This window comes from Balaenoptera musculus, chromosome 16 (genome assembly GCF_009873245.2).
Source record: "Balaenoptera musculus isolate JJ_BM4_2016_0621 chromosome 16, mBalMus1.pri.v3, whole genome shotgun sequence".
Lineage (NCBI taxonomy): Eukaryota > Metazoa > Chordata > Mammalia > Artiodactyla > Balaenopteridae > Balaenoptera > Balaenoptera musculus.
Genome location: NC_045800.1, coordinates 83,637,323 through 83,655,486, shown reverse-complemented (window position 1 = coordinate 83,655,486; position 18,164 = coordinate 83,637,323). Strand labels below are relative to the sequence as shown.

At 51.6% G+C, this 18,164-nt stretch overlaps 1 protein-coding gene across 2 annotated transcripts in view; it reads right to left on the bottom strand.

Annotated features, from left to right (window-relative positions):
• The window catches only part of C16H1orf198 (chromosome 16 C1orf198 homolog), a 35,113-nt gene that overhangs the window by 4,704 nt on the left and 12,245 nt on the right, over positions 1-18,164 (bottom strand). Inside the window, exons 2-3 of one of the 2 annotated variants that reach the window (XM_036828516.1) lie at positions 17,617-17,667; positions 1,733-2,251 (exon numbers count right to left, since the gene is read on the bottom strand). In XM_036828516.1, coding sequence (XP_036684411.1) covers positions 1,733-2,251; positions 17,617-17,667 — 570 coding nt within the window. The remainder of the gene's footprint in view (positions 1-1,732; positions 2,252-17,616; positions 17,668-18,164) is intronic. The other variant, XM_036828517.1, reaches the window with a different exon arrangement.

The following is an 18,164-nucleotide window of genomic DNA, read 5'->3' as shown; positions in this document are numbered from 1 at the left end:
ATTAGGATGGCTGTTATCAAAAAAGAAACAAGAAAAAAGGAAATGAGCGTTGGTGATGACGTGGAGAAGTTGGGACCCTGTGCACTTTTGCTGGGATGTAAGACAGTATAGCCTTTGCTGGAAAACAGCACGGCAGCTCCTCAAAAATTAAACATAGTACTACCACAGGATCCAGCAATGCTCCTTCTGGGCATATACCCAAAAGAATTGAAAGCAGGGACTCGAACAGTTGTTTGTACACCCAAGTTCATAGCAGCATTAGTCACAATAGCCAAGAGGCAGAAACAACCCAAGTATCCATCGACAGATGAGTAAAATGTGGTGTACTTATACAATGGAATATTATTCAAAGGTCGTACACACGCTACAGCATGGATGAACACACAGTACAGCATGCATGAACCTTGAGGAGAGTACGCTCAGTGAAATAAGCCAGTCATTAAAGGACAAATACTGTACGAGGTCCCTAGAGAAGTCGAATCCATGGAGACAGAAGGTAGAATGGTGGGGACTTCCCTGGTGGCGCAGTGGTTAAGAATCCGCCTGCCAATGCAGGGGACACGGGTTCAAGCCCTGGTCCGGGAAGATCCCACATGCCGCAGAGCAGCTAAGCCTGTGCGCCACAACTACTGAGCCTGTGCTCTAGAGCCCATGAGCCACAACTACTGAGCCCACGTGCCGCAACTACTGAAGCCCGCGCGCCTAGAGCTCGTGCTCTGCAACAAGAGAAGCCACTGCAATGAGAAGCCCGCACAGCGCAATGAAGAGTAGCCCCCGCTCGCTGCAACTAGAGAAAGCCCGCGTGCAGCAACGAAGACCCAACGCAGCCAAAAATAAATTAAATAAATAAATTTATTTTAAAAAAAACAAAAAAAAACACAGCCTCCCTCTGAAATACACCTACCTATTATATTTATTTATTTTGGTTTTGGGTGAGCCTTAACCAAACATTTTCTCTTCCCTTTGCTGAGTTTTCTCAAGCAACGCAGACCAGCTGGTAAAGACAACAGTTGGTGCTCCACAAAACCGGGAAAACATGCAGAAGCCACCCACGCTGCCTATTCTCTGGTAGGGCCCTTTCTTCACGACACACTGCACCTCAGCCAGTGAACCTCTCACATCTTTCGTTTCCTTTCCCTCCGTTCCCAGAAAGAAGTCCTTTCTTTAGGACTCCTCCCTGGACACCTAACCCTGTTTTGCTTGGAAATGAGAAGCGGCCCATCATTCCTGAAGCAAGTCTCCCATGGTCCCCAAACAAGCACAGCTTCTCTCCTGGCAGAGGCTTGGGGTCCCAGCCACTTCCCCCATGTCCCTCAGGACATCTGCGGGTCCCTCCCTCACCGACACTGCAGCCCAGCCTCCCAGGCCGCCGCGTGGAGCCGGCATCCAAATCCCACCCACACTGCCGCCTTCCCCCTCGAGTCCTGTGCTCACTGCCCCCTGCGTCCCTTCCGTCCCTGCCCTCACACAACTGCGGAAGGGCAGTGGGCATCTGGGACACAGCCACGCGACAGGCAAACAGGTCACGGCACCAGACGGCTTCACAGAACGCGTCCCCTGCCTGTGCGTTGGTCGCCGAGCTGAGTGACAACCCAGCAGACCTGAACCCAGAAGTCCTCCGAGGGATGGCAGAGGAAGGAGAAAATGGGGGCATCTGTGGTCCGCCCACCCACGTGAGGTGGCCCTGGTCACTCGGGAGGAAGGAGCCCCTGGCCAGAAGCAAGGCACCCACCTGTACAGGCACGGGTTCCGAGAACAGGGCACCCTCCGTGTCCCCCACGGGCTCGGAGGTGGCGGCGGCGGCTTCGCTCAGCGGGCTGGTGCAGGCCTGGGCGGGCTGGGGTCTCTCTCGCTCCACGCTGATGCTGGGCAGGACCCACTGCTCCTGGCGGAGGCTGCTGGACTTTTCCACCTTGGCCTCCCTGGCCTTCGGGGCGGGCTCCGGCCGGTAACAGACAGGCAAGACCTTTTCCCCTTTCTCCATAGACTTGATCTGGCTGGGGGTCAGGGACTGGAACTCGGCCTCAGGGCCCTCCCCCCGGGACCGCTCCGCATTGATCTTCCAGAAGGACGCTTCCTCCTCCTTCCGGGCGGCAGGACCCAGAGCATCCAGGCTGGAGGACTTGCTGCCCTGGGACGGTCGGAGGGCCTGCGAGCCCTGAGGAGCTTTGGACGGTGGCCTGGGCTCGGTGGCAGTGCTGCAGCTCGGTTCTTGGATGGATAAGGAGGAGACGCTGAACTCCATCTGACTCTAGCGGGATGCGGGGAGGGAGGGGAAAAAGAGAGCAACACATTCGGTCAACGGGACAGGTGTGCCAGCCCACACGTGCCCCCAGTAGCAACAGCGCGCCTGTCGTCCACTTGCCGGCACTGTTTGTCCTCAGTGGTTGTTTTCAGGACCGCCATCACAGCCCCGAAACACGGCACAGGCTTTGAGAGCTGTCACATCCTGTCACACTGGAGGCTACGAACAGCTCAGACTCCTGAATCTGACTGACGACTAAGGCCTCTGCTTGGTGGGCAGATCACCCACCCGCCTCTTCAGGAGGGATGCCCGCCCCTTCCTGAGGAGGGTGACTGCCCCCCTGGGGGTGACAAGGAAGGGTGCACAGTCAGCATGACAGCACTGCAGTGAGGGTCAAAACCCAGAACCAAGTCCCCACCTCACGGGCCTCTGCCTTCCTGAGCGACGGCAGCCAGCAAGGGTGAAAGAAAAACCAACAGCCAGACCCTGCTTCCCTGGACTAAACCAAGAAAGTCAAGGGCAGGCCTGTGTGCTTCCCTGGACTAAACCAAGAAAGTCAAGGGCAGGCCTGTGTGCGGCTGCAAAGATGTGACCTCCCTCCCACGCCTCCATCCCGCCTTCCGCCCGCACGCCCGCTGCACACTGCATGTTTGTGTGCCCCAAAATCACATGTTGAAGGCCTAACTCCCGAAGTTAGTATTTGGAGGCAGGGCCTTTCGGAGGTTTAGGTGAGGTCATGAGGGTGGAGCCCCCAGGACAGGATTAGTGCCCTGAGAGATGCTCTCTTTCTCCACCATGTAAGGACACAGTGAGAAGGCAGCCGTCTGCAAATCAAGAAGAGGGTTTCCCCAGGCCCAACCCTGCTGGCACCGTGATCTCGGACTCCCGGCCCCAGAACTGTGAGAAGCAGACGTCTGTTACTGGACGCCCCCAGTCTGTGGTATCTGTCACAGCTGCCCGAGCTGACAAGACAGTCTTCCTCTCCCGTGATCTCCTTGGCGCTACCCTGCTGCTCTCAGCTGGTCCTGGCCCCGTTAGGTGGGGAACCCCCGAGGGCAGGGCAGGGTCCACACCCCACATCCAGGTGCCCCTGAAACACTTTCCTTGATCTGATGCTGCTAACCACTGTGACCTCTAAAGGTGGTGGGGCTGAGCTGTCCTGACCGACAGACCACCGAGTGGACACCTGACGCCTCTTTGCAGTGGACCACCCTGGAGGGTGGCGTCCCCAAGCCCTGCAGAGTGAGCAATCTGCCGCCTCAGGCATTTCTCAGATCAAACTGGAACATTCCTCTCTTCCTCTCCACTTCTGCTCCCTCATACACTCCCTTCCTCTTCTTTTTAAAATAAAAGTATGAAAACTACATACTAAAATTTGGGGAATTAGAAAAAAATCATTCATAACCTTTCCCTCTTCCCATAATCTCCATTAGTTTGTGTATTTTCGTGTACTCTTTCTCAGATACGTATTTTACGACGTTGCAGTTCTGTTATGCATATAATTTTGGGTATTGCTTTTTCACTTAACCAGAAGCATCATCAGTGGTGTTATGTGGTCTTTGTAGTCATTAGTTTTAATGGGCACAAGATATTTCATTGAGTGGCTGTCCCACCATCTACTTTCCCATTTTCTTTTTATCAGTTTGCTGCTTTTAATTTCTGTTGTTATAATTAAGGCTGTCAGAACATCTTCATGCATACAGCTCTCCCCCATTTGGAGTTCATTTCTGCAGACAGATTTCCAGAAGTGAAGTACCAAACTACAACAGGTTTAAACCTTTCTTTTATTATGGTTTTGGGTGCATACCAAATTTGTTTGCCAGGGGCTGCCCCGATTTCTAATGCCGCCAGCTATATATCAGAGTAGCAATTGCAGCCACTGCTTCCGTGTTGTCACTGAGTATAATTTAAAACTGTGCTAACATGGTTCTCTATTACTTTAATGCATACGCCTTCACTTCTCTCTGGCTGAGATTTTTCCTAAAAGCCCAGATTCTGATGGCCACAGGTCTCTCCTCAAGATGATGAGGCCACAAGGAACTCCAGCTCCAAACACAAGCACAGGCTGCCTTGAAGCTCAGGGTTATAAGAAATAGAACCCAAGAAAAAACATCAAAGCCCATTCAGAGCCTCAGAGCATAGTGCAGCAACAGGTGTGCAGAGGGCAAAGCGGAGAGACCTGCACAGAGGGTCTGTGCAGACCGGCACTCCCCAGACTGAGATGCTTGTCTGCTCGCCCTCTGGAGCGGATGGGGGCTGGGTGCTGAGGCTCAGACTCGGGGGTCAGACCCTGGGAAGAGGACTGGGCCTTCATCAGAAAACAAGAAAAATCTCAAGTAAACAACCTAACCTATCACCTAAAAGGATTAGAAAAAGAAGAACAAAAACCTAAAGTCAGCAGAAGGAAGGAAATAATAAATATCAGGGAGGAAATAAATAAAACAGAGGTTAAAAAAACAATAGAAAAAATCAACAAAACCAAGAGCTGGTTCTTTGAAAGGGTAAACAAAATTGACAAACCTCTAGCCAGGCTCACCAAGAAGAAAAGAGAGAGAACCCAAATAAAATAAGAAATGAAAAAGGAGAAATCTCAACTGATACTGCAGAAATACAAAAAACCATAAGAGAATACTATGAACAATTACATGCCAACAAATTTGACAACCTAGAAGAAATGGACAACTTTCTGGAAACTTGCAGACCAAATTGAGTCAAGAAGAAATAGATAATTTGAACAGACTGATCACTAGAAGTGAAGTAGAATCTGTAATAAAAAAAAAATTCCTACAATAAAAAAAAAAAAAAAATTCCTACAAACAAAAGTCCAGGACCAGACGGCTTCACAGGTGAATTCTACCAAACATACAAAGAATTCATACTGATTCTTCTCAAACTCTTCCAAAAGACTGAAGAGGAGGGAACACTCCCAAAGACATTCTACTAAGCCACCATCACCCTGATACCAAAACCAGACAAAGACACCACTAAAAAAGAAAATTATAGGCCAATATATGTCATGAATATAGATGCAAAAATTCTCATCAAAATATTAGCAAACCGAATCCAAGAACACATAAAAAAGATCACACACCACAAATGAGTGGGATTCATCCCAGGTTCACAAGGATGGTTCAACATACACAAATCAATCAATGCACACCACATTAAAAAAAGAAAAGTCCAAAACCACATGATCATCTCAATAGATGCAGAAAAAGCATTTGACAAAATTCAACATCCATTCATGATTAAAAACTCTTACCAAAGGGGGAATAGAAGGAACATATCTCAACATAATAAAAGCCATTTATGACAAACCCACAGCCAATACAATACTCAATGGTGAAAAGCTGAAAGCCTTCCCACTAAAATCTGGAACAAGACAAGGATGTCCACTCTCTCCACTTCTCTTTAACATAGTATTGGAAGTCCTAGCCACAGCAATCAGACAAGAAAAAGAAATAAAAGGTATCCAAGTTGGAAGGGAAGAAGTAAAATTGTCACTATATGCAGATGACATGATACTATATAGAGAAAACCCTAAGGACTTCACACAAAAACTACTAGATCTAATAATGCAGCAAAGTAGCAGGATACAAGATTAACATTCAGAAATCAGTTGCATTCCTTTACACTAACAGTGAAATATCAGAAAGGGAATTAAAAAAAAAAAAGAAAACCTTTTAAAATTACACCAAAAAAAAAAAAAAACCTAGGAATAAACCTGACCAAGGAGGTGATTTATACACTGAGAACTATAAAACATTAATAAAGGAAATAAAAGAGGATTCAAAGAAATGGAAATATATCCCATGCTCTTGGATTGGAAGAATGAACATTGCTAAAATGGCAATACTACCCAAAGCAATTTACAGATTTAATGCGACCCTTATCAAGTTACCCATGACATTTTTCACAGAACTAGAACAAATAATCCAAAAATGTATATGGAACCATAAAAGACCCAGAATTGCTAGAGCAATCCTGAGGAAAAAAAAAACAAGGCAGGAGGCATAACTCTCCTAGACTTCAGACAATATTACAAAGCTACAGTAATCAAAACCGTGTGGTATCGGTACAAAAACAGGCATACGAATCAATGGAACAGAACAGAGAGCCCAGAAATAAACCCACACACCTACAGTCAATTAATCTTCAACAAAGGAGGCAAGATTATAAAATGGGAAAAAGACAGTCTCTTCAGCAAGTGGTGTTGGGAAAGTTGGACAGCCGCATGTAAATCAATGACGTTAGAACACACCCTCACACCATACACAAAAATAAACTCAAAATGGCTTAAAGACTTAAACATAAGACAAGACACCATAAAACTCCTAGAAGAGAACACAGGCAAAACATTCTCTGACATAAATCGTACCAATGTTTCCTTAGGTCGGTCTCCCAAGGCAATAGAAATAAAAAAAAAAATAAACAAATAGGACCTAATCAAACTTAAAAGCTTTTGCGCAGCAAAGAAAACCATTAAAAAACCCAAAAAGGCAACCTACAGAATGGGAGAAAATATTTGCAAATGATGCGACTGACAAGGGCTTAATCTCCAAAATATACAAACAACTCATACAACTCAACAACAAAAAACAAATAACCCAATCCAAAAATGGGCAGAAGACCTTAACAGACATTTCTCCAAAGAAGACATATAGGTGGCCAGTAGGCACATGAAAAGATGCTCAACATCACTAATTATTAGAGAAATGCAAATCAGAACTACAATGCAGTACCACCTCACACCAGTCAGAATGGCCATCACTAAAAACAAATGCTGGAGACCATGTGGAGAAAAGGGAACCCTCCTACACTGTTGGTGAGAATGTAAGTTGGTCCAGCCACTACGGAAAACAGTATGGAGGTTCCTCAGAAAACTAAAAATAGAATTACCATATGATCCAGCAATCCCACTCCTGGGAATACACCTGGACAAAACTATAATTCAAAAAGAAACATGCACCCCTATGTTCACAGAAGCACTGTTCACAATAGCCAAAACATGGAAACAACCTAAATGTCCATCGACAGATGAATGGATAAAGATGTGGTACATATAAACAATGGAATACTACTCAGCCATAAAAAAAGAATGAAAAAATGCCATTTGCAGCAACATGGATGCAACTAGAGATTATTATACTAATTGAAGTAAGTCAGAAAGAGAAAGACAAATATCATATGATATCACTTATATGTGGAATCTAAAGTATGGCACAGATGAACCTACCTACAAAACAGAAACAGACTCACAGACATAGAGAACAGACTTGTGGTTGCCAGGCGGGAGGGGGGAGGGAGAGGGATAGACTGGGAGTTTGGGGTTAGCAGATGTAAACTATTACATACAGGATGGATAAACAACAAGGTCCTACTGTATAGCACAGGGAATTATATTGAATATCCTGTGATAAACCATAATGGAAAAGAATATAAAAAAAGAATGTATGTATGTGTATAACTGAGTCACTGCTGTACAGCAGAGAGTGGCACAACATTGTAAATTAACTATACTTCAATAAAAAAAAAATTTTTTTTTAATCTGGACATTAAAAAAAAAAAACCATCAAAGCTCAGGTGCTGGGGCTCAGAACAAATGCAGACTCTGAGCGCATCCAGGGCACCAGGCACAGTTTTCTTTGTTGTTGGGCTTTTCTTCTAAAAAGTTTTTATTCTACAACGGAGAAAATGGAGGTCTGGAGCAAATGAGTGAGTTGTCCTAGGTCACTAGTCCATTAAGAGCAGCTGGGATTTCAATCTGGGGCAAGTGATTCCGAGGCCTGCAGCTGTGCTGGGCATCACACCACATCTAAAAAGCCAGTGGCCGCCAGGGACGATGCCCATGTGTCCATGTGAACACCAGCAATCCCCACATGTGGCAGGATTTCTGTATGTCAGTGACCTAATCTGATTCTTAAAGGGCTCTTTCTGAGTGAATCATTCTCAATACTCTGCATATTTCCAAACTCCACGGTAAAATACAGGGAGAATGTGGGCACAGAGATGATGAGTTCTTTAAATAAGCAAAGTGCTAGAAATAGCTTGGAAGTGGGGACTGAGCCTGAGAGAACAGAGCTGAGATTGATCTGGAAATTGCAGGGTAAAGAAAGCACTTAAAACTGAGCGGTTCGTCAAACACTAGGCTCTTTTAGGATCAGCCATGTCTCCAGTGGGGAGAGAAGCTCCTGGAAAGCTGGGCTGAACATGAGTGTAGGCACAGGGCAGCACCGGGCCAAGCCAAGGACGCTGGGGAGAGAAGTCAGCCGCAGTGGTTCCAGGACTGCTTCAGGCCCTCGACCAGGGCACCGAGCAGCACTTAGCTGGAGTGACAACCTGCAACAGAACCACGGAGGCTTTCGGGGCTCCTTGGGCCACCGGAGCCCTCGTGAGAGCCCCTCGGGGAGGGTGACGTCTTGGTAGAAGAGAGGGCCAGGCTGACGGGGGTGGCTACTTGGTTTGGGGCGCTCTGGGGTGGAAATGGGGAAAACAAGAACTTACAGAAGAAAAAAACGTTCTCATGTATCAGCTTCTAAGCCTTTTTGCCCAGGCATTTGTTGCTTTCCATTCTGCAAATAAAATATGACTACAACCCCCTTTTAAGAAACGGTCCTCCTTGATCAGCTGCACTGGTGAGGGTCTTTCTTTCCCACTCCTCGCCCCTAAGGGCAAAGGTTTGTGGTTTGTCTTTAAGACACATGCCTGTTGGGAAGGGGCGGACAAAGAAAGAAGAAGAGGGGCAAAGGGTCCTTTTTCCTGACCAGAGTTCATGTTACTTGGCTCCAAGACCCCAGAACGCCAGCGAAACTGGGCCAGGACATGGTGAAGAGGGGCCCCTGGTCATTTTCAAAGACACGCTGTTTGTCCAGGTCACACAGAAGTGGCTCCTGCACTGCAGCTCCCTCTGTGCTTTAGGAGAGGTTTCATTGCTCTTTGCTCGGTGACTCCACCCTCCCCGGGCCGCCCCCTTCCCTCCCAGACCAGGGCTCAGCCCGGTGCCTCTGGTCCCTCCCGTGCTTTCTCCCGGGAGGTCCCCTAGGCCCCAGGTCCCCTTTAGAGGGACCTCCTGCTCACCGGCCCAAAGCCACAGCTACCTTCTTCCCTGAACCTGCTCCTCTCAGTAAAGGGCAAACCCACCAACGACCCAACCTGAACCTGGACTCTTTTCTTCTCTAGTAAAAACGGAGTATTCTTACTCCCTGGGCTGTTGTTTTAGAACCAGGCCCGGCACATAGTAAGTGCTCAGTAAAAGCAGGCTACTGGGCTCTGCTCCTGTTCTGCTTGGTCAGAGGCATCTAAGCTCCCCAGGGGGTCAGCAGTATTCCCACTGGATCCCCTCCGGGCGCTGGTCCCTCCCCGCCTTCCTCTGGTCACCAGGGGCGTGGTGCCCGTGGCTGGGACACGCGGGCCGTGTCTGCATCCGGAAGCAAGCGCGACTCTGAAGCCCCATCCCGGCCCAGTGTCTGGCGTGGAATCTGAGCTGAGACACTCCCCACAGGGATCTAGTGCAGCCACCGTGTTGTCCCTGGACCCCCCAGAGCCTGTGCTTGTGACCGGGTCTCTGACCTCACCTTCCCCCGCGGCCCTGAGGCTATGCAAGGGGACCCTCGGACCCCGGAGCAGATCAGCGTGCAGGAGGGGACAGCCCTGCCTCGCGACCTGACAGGCCAGAGGGGGGGACTGCGTCTGGAGCCTGTGATGAACGCCAGAAAGTCAGGAAGTTCCCATGCAGTCTTCTGATTTCTGGAAAAAGTCAGTTTTTCCAGGTGTGGACAAAGCGCTCTCGGGAGCCCCGTCCCCTGCGCCGAGCTGGGCCCAGCAACAGGATGACGTTCCACGTGAAGAGCAGCCCCCGGCTCGGACAGCAAGTCGGAGGGGGATTCAAGCCCGCGGTCTTACACGAGATGGCTGAGATGGAAGAGCGCGGGCTACTCAGGAAGCCCCCTCCCCTCCTGCCAGTGACGCTGACGGCGCTACCCTCTGCGTCCCAGGCGCCCCGGTTGGAGCCCCAGGGCTGTGCACTGAGCCAGGCCTGGGCGTCAGTCTCCCCATGTGGGGAACTGGGTCTTCGCCGGCCACGTCCGTTCTAAATACAGAAAGACCACAACTGGGCCCAGTGTCTATTTTTACGTCCCACTCACTGGAGAGGAATGTGTAATACTTCAGTAAAGGAGGGTGCAGGCGGCCAAAACTAACTGTTTGGCTTGGCGGCCTCTGGCAGACCTAAATTGTTGAAATGAAGGCTGCAGAAACATTGTCAGAAAACATAATAGCTTACTGGAGCAAATCCTAATAAATTCACAAACCATTTAACTTTTATCCTCCTCCACCTCCCCCGCCAAAGGAGGAAAAGGAAGAAGAAGAGGGGAAGATACGAACAATTTTTAGAATCTCAAAATCAGTAGGATGACAATCTGGTGGGGAAGAGACAGCACGGCCTAGACACTGAGACTGGGGGTGTCAGAGCCGCCAGGCCAGCGGGGCACGGGGGACAGGGTCTGGGGACCACCTGCCCCTAACCCCGAGGCCCCAGGGGCTAGAGAACACTCCTGTATTTTCACCAGGGAGCCGGGCGGACAATGGACATTGCCCAGCTGTTGGGCCCCATGGCAACGAGCCTGGGGACAACCCAACAGACACGCAACAGACAGTGGGTGTGAGGGAGCCTGCGGTTATAAGGCCAAGGGAAGGACAGGAACCTCTGCCCTCCAGGTGCTTGTCGTCTCACAGGGACAAGACGCACCGACAAAGAACACCACCAGTGACATTAATGTGTGGCCGTCTAGCACAGAGCTTCTCAGAGGGGACACAGAAGGGGGACAGTTGCAGACACTGCGGCAAGGGGTGAAGCGCACGGCCCTGGGCTGGGACATCTAGCTCACACCCCTCACTCTGGGCCTCCGTTTCCTCATCTGTCAAAGGGCGCGTTGCAGGGATTAGCCGGAGAAATGCCAAGGTGCTCAGCACAGATCAGGGGCCCGTGGGAGCTGCCCAGCTGTCACAAGAGCTGGGAGAACCACCGGAACGGAATCTGCTGCGGGTCTGGGGGGCAGGTGGGACCTGCACGGGTGGCTGGGGGCCGGGGGCTGGGCAAGGCGCCGAGGCAGGCGAGATCGGTGCCACGGGGCAGGGCTGCAGGGCTGGAGAAGAGACCGGCGGGAAGGACCCTTGGGGCCAGAGCAGCGGGCTGGGCCCTGGGCCGAGGAGCTGACAGGTCACTGCACCTACAAAAGCCAGGACAGGTCCAGAGCAGGGGGCCACAGGCCTGCTCTGGATCTCAGGAAGGTGAGTTACAGACAGCATGGGGGAGGGGGAGGGGGAGGGAGACTTCACTGCTGGGCAGAGACGGGGTCTCCGTGAGGGCCCCAAGCAGGAGTGACGCTGTGATGGGAGCCAGGCGTGGCTCCACGGCCCTGCGCTTCGCAGAAACTTTTGGCTGGCAGTGAGGAGGGACAGCCAGCCAGAGCCGTAACGGGGAACCCAGGGAACCCTCCATGTACGGACATCCTGACGGAACACGCTTCTGTCCCGCCTGGGCAAGAGATGCCTGTTAGCCACAGACAGACCCAAGCTCCAACCTCTCTTCATCGATTCAACCCGCCTGCCCGTGACCGCCGCCCCTGAGCCCCGGCACCCCGGCCCACGGCGGGGGCAGCGACACTGACCTCCTGGGTGAAAGCATTTGACGTGCCTGCAGATGCCTGGCGTGGACCTCAGCCCGTGGAGATGCGCTTGCTCCCAGGCGCTTACTTCTCCTCCTGAGGAGGGGCTGAGGGGCCTCCCTACTCCAGGAGTGGTCTGTGGTCCCTCGGAGATCAAGGAGCTGATCCCCACCCAGCTTACTTACGATCCCCAAATAGGCAGCCGAAATTCGGGTGAAGGACTCGGGTAGACAGGAAGGGAAAACCCAGACAGCCTGGGGGGAGGCAAGCACGGCGGGCGTGGCGTCCCCAGAGTCCAGCCACCCGTCGCTAGGGCCTGACCTGCCCCTGCAGGAGTCTCCCGTAAACCCCCAGCCCAGAGGGGCGGCAGGGCGAAGAGTCCTCTCCTCCCGACTCCCCTCTCTGGAGCGTTCCAAGTGCTGAGTGTTTTCCTCGTGGAACCTCAGGAGCAGGAGAGAGGAATCCGCCGTGGGGCCCTGCAGGCGCCCGTGCCCCCAGCACACCTGCCAAGCGGACGGACGAGGGGAAAGGTGACGACCAAGGGCACTTCGCCCGGCCGGGACAGGCACTTCTGCCCAGAGCCTCTCTTCCGTGGGGAAGGGGTCAGAGCAACAGAGGCATCGGGCCTGGCATGGCCTCGGCAGGAGGCGACCCAGGAGGGGAGGGCAGGCTGGAAGACCGAGCAGGGTCCGAGGAAATGGGCAGTGCGTGCCCGGCACCGAGGCCTCTCCTGGTCAGAGCTGCCTTTCAGGGACAGACGGCACCAGCTCGCCCACCCTCGGCAGGTCTCTGCAGGGGTCCGTGGCCACGGGCTGGCCCGAAGGAAGGAGCCCAGACAGAGGTGCAAAAATTGGGAAGAAATCCCACATCCCTGAGATTCTCGGCTCTGTGCCCGACAACCATCACCTTGGGTCAGGCTGACCCTGGCCTCAGCTGAGCGACTGGTGACTGAGAAGTCAGAGCTGAGGAAGAGCTGGGCACTTAGTTGGCTATCATTAAATGTCTGCAGAAGTGGGGACCTCCCCGGTGGTCCAGTGGCTAAGACTCCGCGCTTCCAGTGCAGGGGGTGTGGGTTCGATCCCTGGTCAGGGAACTAAGATCCCACATGCCGTGCAGCACGGCCCAAAAAAAGGAAAAAAAAAAAAAAGTCTGCTGAAGTGAACGGCTGCAGAAGGCATGAGACCGCATCTACCAACGCGTACGTAAATACGTGTCATGTGAATGAAGGAGAATGATCCTGTGGCTAAAGCGGTCCTCCTGCGTGAGCTCCGCCCCCAGGCGCGGTCATCCCCACGCTGGGCTCTTCGCCGAGAGCGAGTGTTTACTCACCTCTGAGCCTTAAGCATAATGTCTGACCCAGAGTGGAAGGCTAATCAATGTCCGCCGGATTTTTGAAAAAAATCAGTGAATGATGTCATAGAGACAGGAAGTAGAAGGGTGGTTGCCAGGGGTTGGGGGAGGGGGAAAGGGGGGTTTTGGCTTAAAAGGAACAGAGTTTCAGTTTGGGAAGATGATAAAGTTCTGGAGATGGATGGTGCTGACGGCTGCACAACAGTGTGAATGCACTTAAGGCCGCCGAACTGCACACTTACAAATGGCTAAGATGGTACATTTTATGGGATGTGTATTTTACCACAATTTAAAACTCAAAAAAAACCCATCAGTGGATGATAGACAATCAAATGAAATGACCCGCTGTCGGGGCTGTCAGAGCGTGGAGTCTTTGATTCGAAATGGCACAAATTCTCCGCAACTGTCCATCAGGAGCTGCGATCCATGTCCTCACACCCCAAATCCGGGCTGGACTGTGCCTCGATTTGACCAGCAGAACAGAGCAGAGGGGATACTTCGGTTCCCAAGCCTCAGCCTCGGAAGACCCTGTCGGCTTCCACTCTCACCCGAGGGAACTCTTCCACCAACACGTAGCTCGCTGGACACATGTGGCCCCAACCGGACACGGAAGAGAGGGTACCCCAGAGCAACCAGCTCCCATCGGCCATCAGATGACTCGTGAGCGGTCCCGGGCGAGGCCCACAGAAGAACAGGCTGGGCCCTGCCCAGACCACTGGCCCCCAGAAGCAGGAGCAAAGAAATGGTTGCTTCAAGCCGCGAAGGAGTGAGGTGCCTGCCATGCATCAAAGACGTCAAATGACAAAGAGCCTCCAGCCTTGCAGCTGGAGGTCAGGGCCACCCTGCCCTGGCTAACCCACCTCCTGCATGCAGCTCTCCAAAGAAGTTCTCATCCGTCTTTCAGTCCTGAGGAAGAGCATGACAATGAAGAGAGGTGGGCACTCGCGCTTCAGCTGGGGAGAGGCGAGGGGTGGAACTCCGACTCTTGATGACAGAGCAGGCGTAAGGCCCTTTGCTCTCTGGAACGCTCTCTATTTTGCCTCTACAAAGTTCTGACTTTAAATCACGTAAGTGTGATTTTGAGAGCGCAAATTGAAAGGTGAGGACACAGCCCACCTGTTCATGAAATAGGCTGCTTCTCTCATTGAAAGGGAACGTGAAATGAATTGGGAAATCAGGTTTGACATAAATACACTACCATGTGTAAAACAGATAGCTAGTGGGAACCTGCTGTATAGCACGGGAGGCTCAGCTCGGTGCTCTGTGATGACCTAGATGGGTGGGATGGGGGGGTGGGAGGGAGGTCCAAGAGGGAGGGGATACAGGTATACATATAGCGGGTTCACTTCATTGTACAGCAGAAACTAACACAACATTGTAATGTAACTATACTCCAACGGAAAAAAAAATGAAACTGAGAACTCTTGAGCCACAAAGACTATACCTTTTACTAAAAAAAAAAAAAACAAAAAAAAAAACCCAAGTTAATTAAAATGAGCAACACATATTGACTTAACTTTATCAAGCCTTCTCAATTTCTGCAGGTTCCTAAGGGACCTGGATGGTATCTGTGGACAATTAACTCCAGCACGAGCGTGACCCGTGCTGGACTGCGTCAGCACACCTTGTTCTAGAGACCTTTTCCCGGCACCTGTTCCCACACTGAGCCTCTTTCTCAGCAGCCGCCCCAGGCGCCGCCCCATCCTTGCCCCAGAATGTCATCTGCATCAAGGTAATAACAGATGAAACATCCCATCCCACAGACGGCTGACTCAGGAACATTTAACAAGGTAAGTTCTTACGAGAGTAGATATCCTCGTGGGGGGCACGATGGACTTAGGGCTCGGGGCATTTTAACTAATTCGACTTCTCTGTCTTCATCACTGAGACATCATCGAACACAGGGCCCAGTCCAGTAACATCTGTGCTGCCTTCTGGGCCACTGTCCGCGAGGCTGTCCACTCCCCCCTGCAGACTACCCATCTGCCTAGGATTACAGTAAGGCCCCTACATACGAACGAGTTGTATGTAGGTACCCAACTAACACAGTGGGTTATCTAGGACTGTACTGTAACAGGTTTAAAATAGCTTTCGCACAAATAACATAAAAAACAAACAAAAAATAAAGAAAACATTTTTAATCTTACAGTACAGTCCGTTGAAAAGCACAGTAGTGCAGTACAACAGCTGTCACACAGGGGCTGGCATCAAAGAGTTACTGACTGGAGTGGGGGGAGAGGAGGTGGGAGATGGTAGAGCTGAAGGATCGTTACCAATAGGAGACGGAGGGCAAGCTGCAATTTCACTCACGCCTGACGTTGATGGAACGCACGTTCGCATCTTTGAAAGTTTGCAACTTGAAGGTTCGTATGTAGGGGACTTAACTGTAGTGCTTCTCAGTTACCCATCTGGGGAACCCATGTAAAAGGAATATTGATGGCCCTGGCTGATCGTCGATGTGGTGAGGTACTTTCTACCCACCTCCAACTCCCTTTGCCCTGTCACTGGACGAGGCATTTACGGGTGGGTCTCGGAGCTCGGAAGCTGCAATCCCAGGCTTCTCCTCACTCTCCCTGGCTGCCTCCCAGCTACCCTCACTGCTTCAGCCACCCCTTAACCAGTGCCCCGATCCTGAAGGAGACTCCAATTCCAGGCACAACGTCGTCGCTCACCCTGCCCTCTGCGCAGACCTAGGTTATTAATCTGCCACGGAAATAAAAAAAAAAAAAATCACGCACGCAGGATGCAGGTATTTGCATCTTTATTTTTAGGATGTTTAGGACCTGACGTTCTGGATCCCTGAAGGCAGGGGTCTGTGCTTGCGGGATGAGCGTGGTCATCTGCGTTAATCCCACATATTGGCAAAAGCCACCTCTCAACTCTCACGTAAGAGTCACCTCAACTTTCACAGGCTTCCTCATCCTAGGGCAGCTCGCGTCACTTGGGGCAATCAATCAGCGAACCAACCGTGCCGCCTGTGGGCAACACCACCGGCTGTCCTGACCCATCTGAGCCCTCGTCAAATCCCTCATTTTAAGACACAGACCCCCACGTGAGGGCCTCGCAGGTGGCTTGCAGACCCCCCCCACTGCCGCATCCCGCTCTGACCCACCCTCCCTACAGCCCCCTGGACCCCGCTTCTACCGGGATGAGCAACTGTAGGCACAAGTGAAAAACCAAGAAACAAGCCCCTTCAAGTGTCAAGGCTTGAAAGCCCTGATCCAACCTCAAGCCTAAGCCCTATTGCAGGTACACAGCCGTCCTGGTCACCCCCATTAGGGAAAGGACCCTCCAACACACAGCAGAGAATGTTGTAGAATTCAGAGAATCCTGGTCTTCTTCCTTCTTTTCCTTGGGTTTGAGACACCTGCCTTTTGGTCATTTTGCGCTACTTACTAATGCACCTGTACTGGGACAACTAGGGAGAATGGGGAAATGGATAAACCCAGCTAAGCTTGATACTCTTTTTTTTTTTTTTTTTTTAAGAAATTCACGTTCTTTTATTTATTTATTTATTTATTTATGACTGTGTTGAGTCTTCGTTTCTGTGCGAGGGCTTTCTCTAGTTGCGGCAAGTGGGGGCCACTCTTCATCGCGGTGCGCGGGCCTCTCACCATCGCAGCCTCTCTTGTTGTGGAGCACAGGCTCCAGACGCGCAGGCTCAGTAATTGTGGCTCATGGGCCCAGTTGCTCCGTGGCATGTGGGATCTTCCCAGACCAGGGCTCGAACCCGTGTCCCCTGCATTGGCAGGCAGATTCTCAACCACTGCGCCACCAGGGAAGCCCAAGCTTGATACTCTTAAGCAACTTTGGCAACAGTAACACTAACAGCAATAAACGAATGACTGGGGACCAGCATCAGGGATCCAGGCTGGGTTGCACATCTGTATCCACTGGCTCGTCCAGCTTCAAAGGGTACAAAGGGCACTCTTCCCCTCCTCCCTTCCTCCCTCAGGACTCTGCCTTTGAGGTGACTCTTGCAGGCAGTTCTGATGCGTCTGCAGCCTTGTCTCCGCATCCACCCACCTTCCTGTCTCGGCTGCCCTTCTGATTTCACTTTAATAAAAGCAGCTCTTAACCACCCCGCCCCACTGCTTTCCCAGGACAGGGGAGCCCCGGGCAGAGGGCACCCCGCCCGCCCGCCGACCGTGCCCAGCGCGCCGACCGCCACGCTTCCATCCATCACCAAGCCCAACGCAGCGCAGGCCCCGCCCCTCCGCCTCTCCTCTCCCACCGGCAGGGGGCGCATCACCCGCAGCCCGCGGCCTTCGGAGCCCACCAAGGGCCGAACGGAAAATACCTAAGGACGCCACGCTTTTTAAGAAGACAAACAAATCTAAATTTAACCCAACTTACCCTCGTTTCCCAGGAGAAAGGGGCAGAGTGTTCATCTTGCCAAGTTATGTCCTGAAATAAAAATTCAAGAATAAATCTGAAATCCAGACCCAAAGGGACCCCGCGCAGACAACCACCCGAGGCCATGGGGGAACCAAACTTCAGCAAGAAGAATCCCAAGTCCTGGCTCAAAACCAGCCTGAAGTTGTCGCGCTCTGCAGAGAATGTGCTGACCTTCTGGGTCTGGCTCCCCCCTCACTTTGCTGGCCGTGGCTGCCAGGCACGCCCGTCCCCTGCCAAACAGACATTGGATGAATGCCTGGGAGCCCCAGGACGGACTCGATGACAGGGAGGCTGGGGAGAAAGGAAACAGGGCTTCCGGGCTCAGGTCTCAGCCCTGCCAGCGACTAGCCACGCGGCCAGGGGAAGATGACTTAGCCTTTCGAGCCTCGGTTTTCTCATCTGCAAAAGGAGAACTGCGCTTCCCCTGCGGGGCTGTTGTGAGGATAAAATGAGGTAACAGAGGAAAAGAAGGTCGGGTGATCATCTGCCAGTCAACACCCGTACTG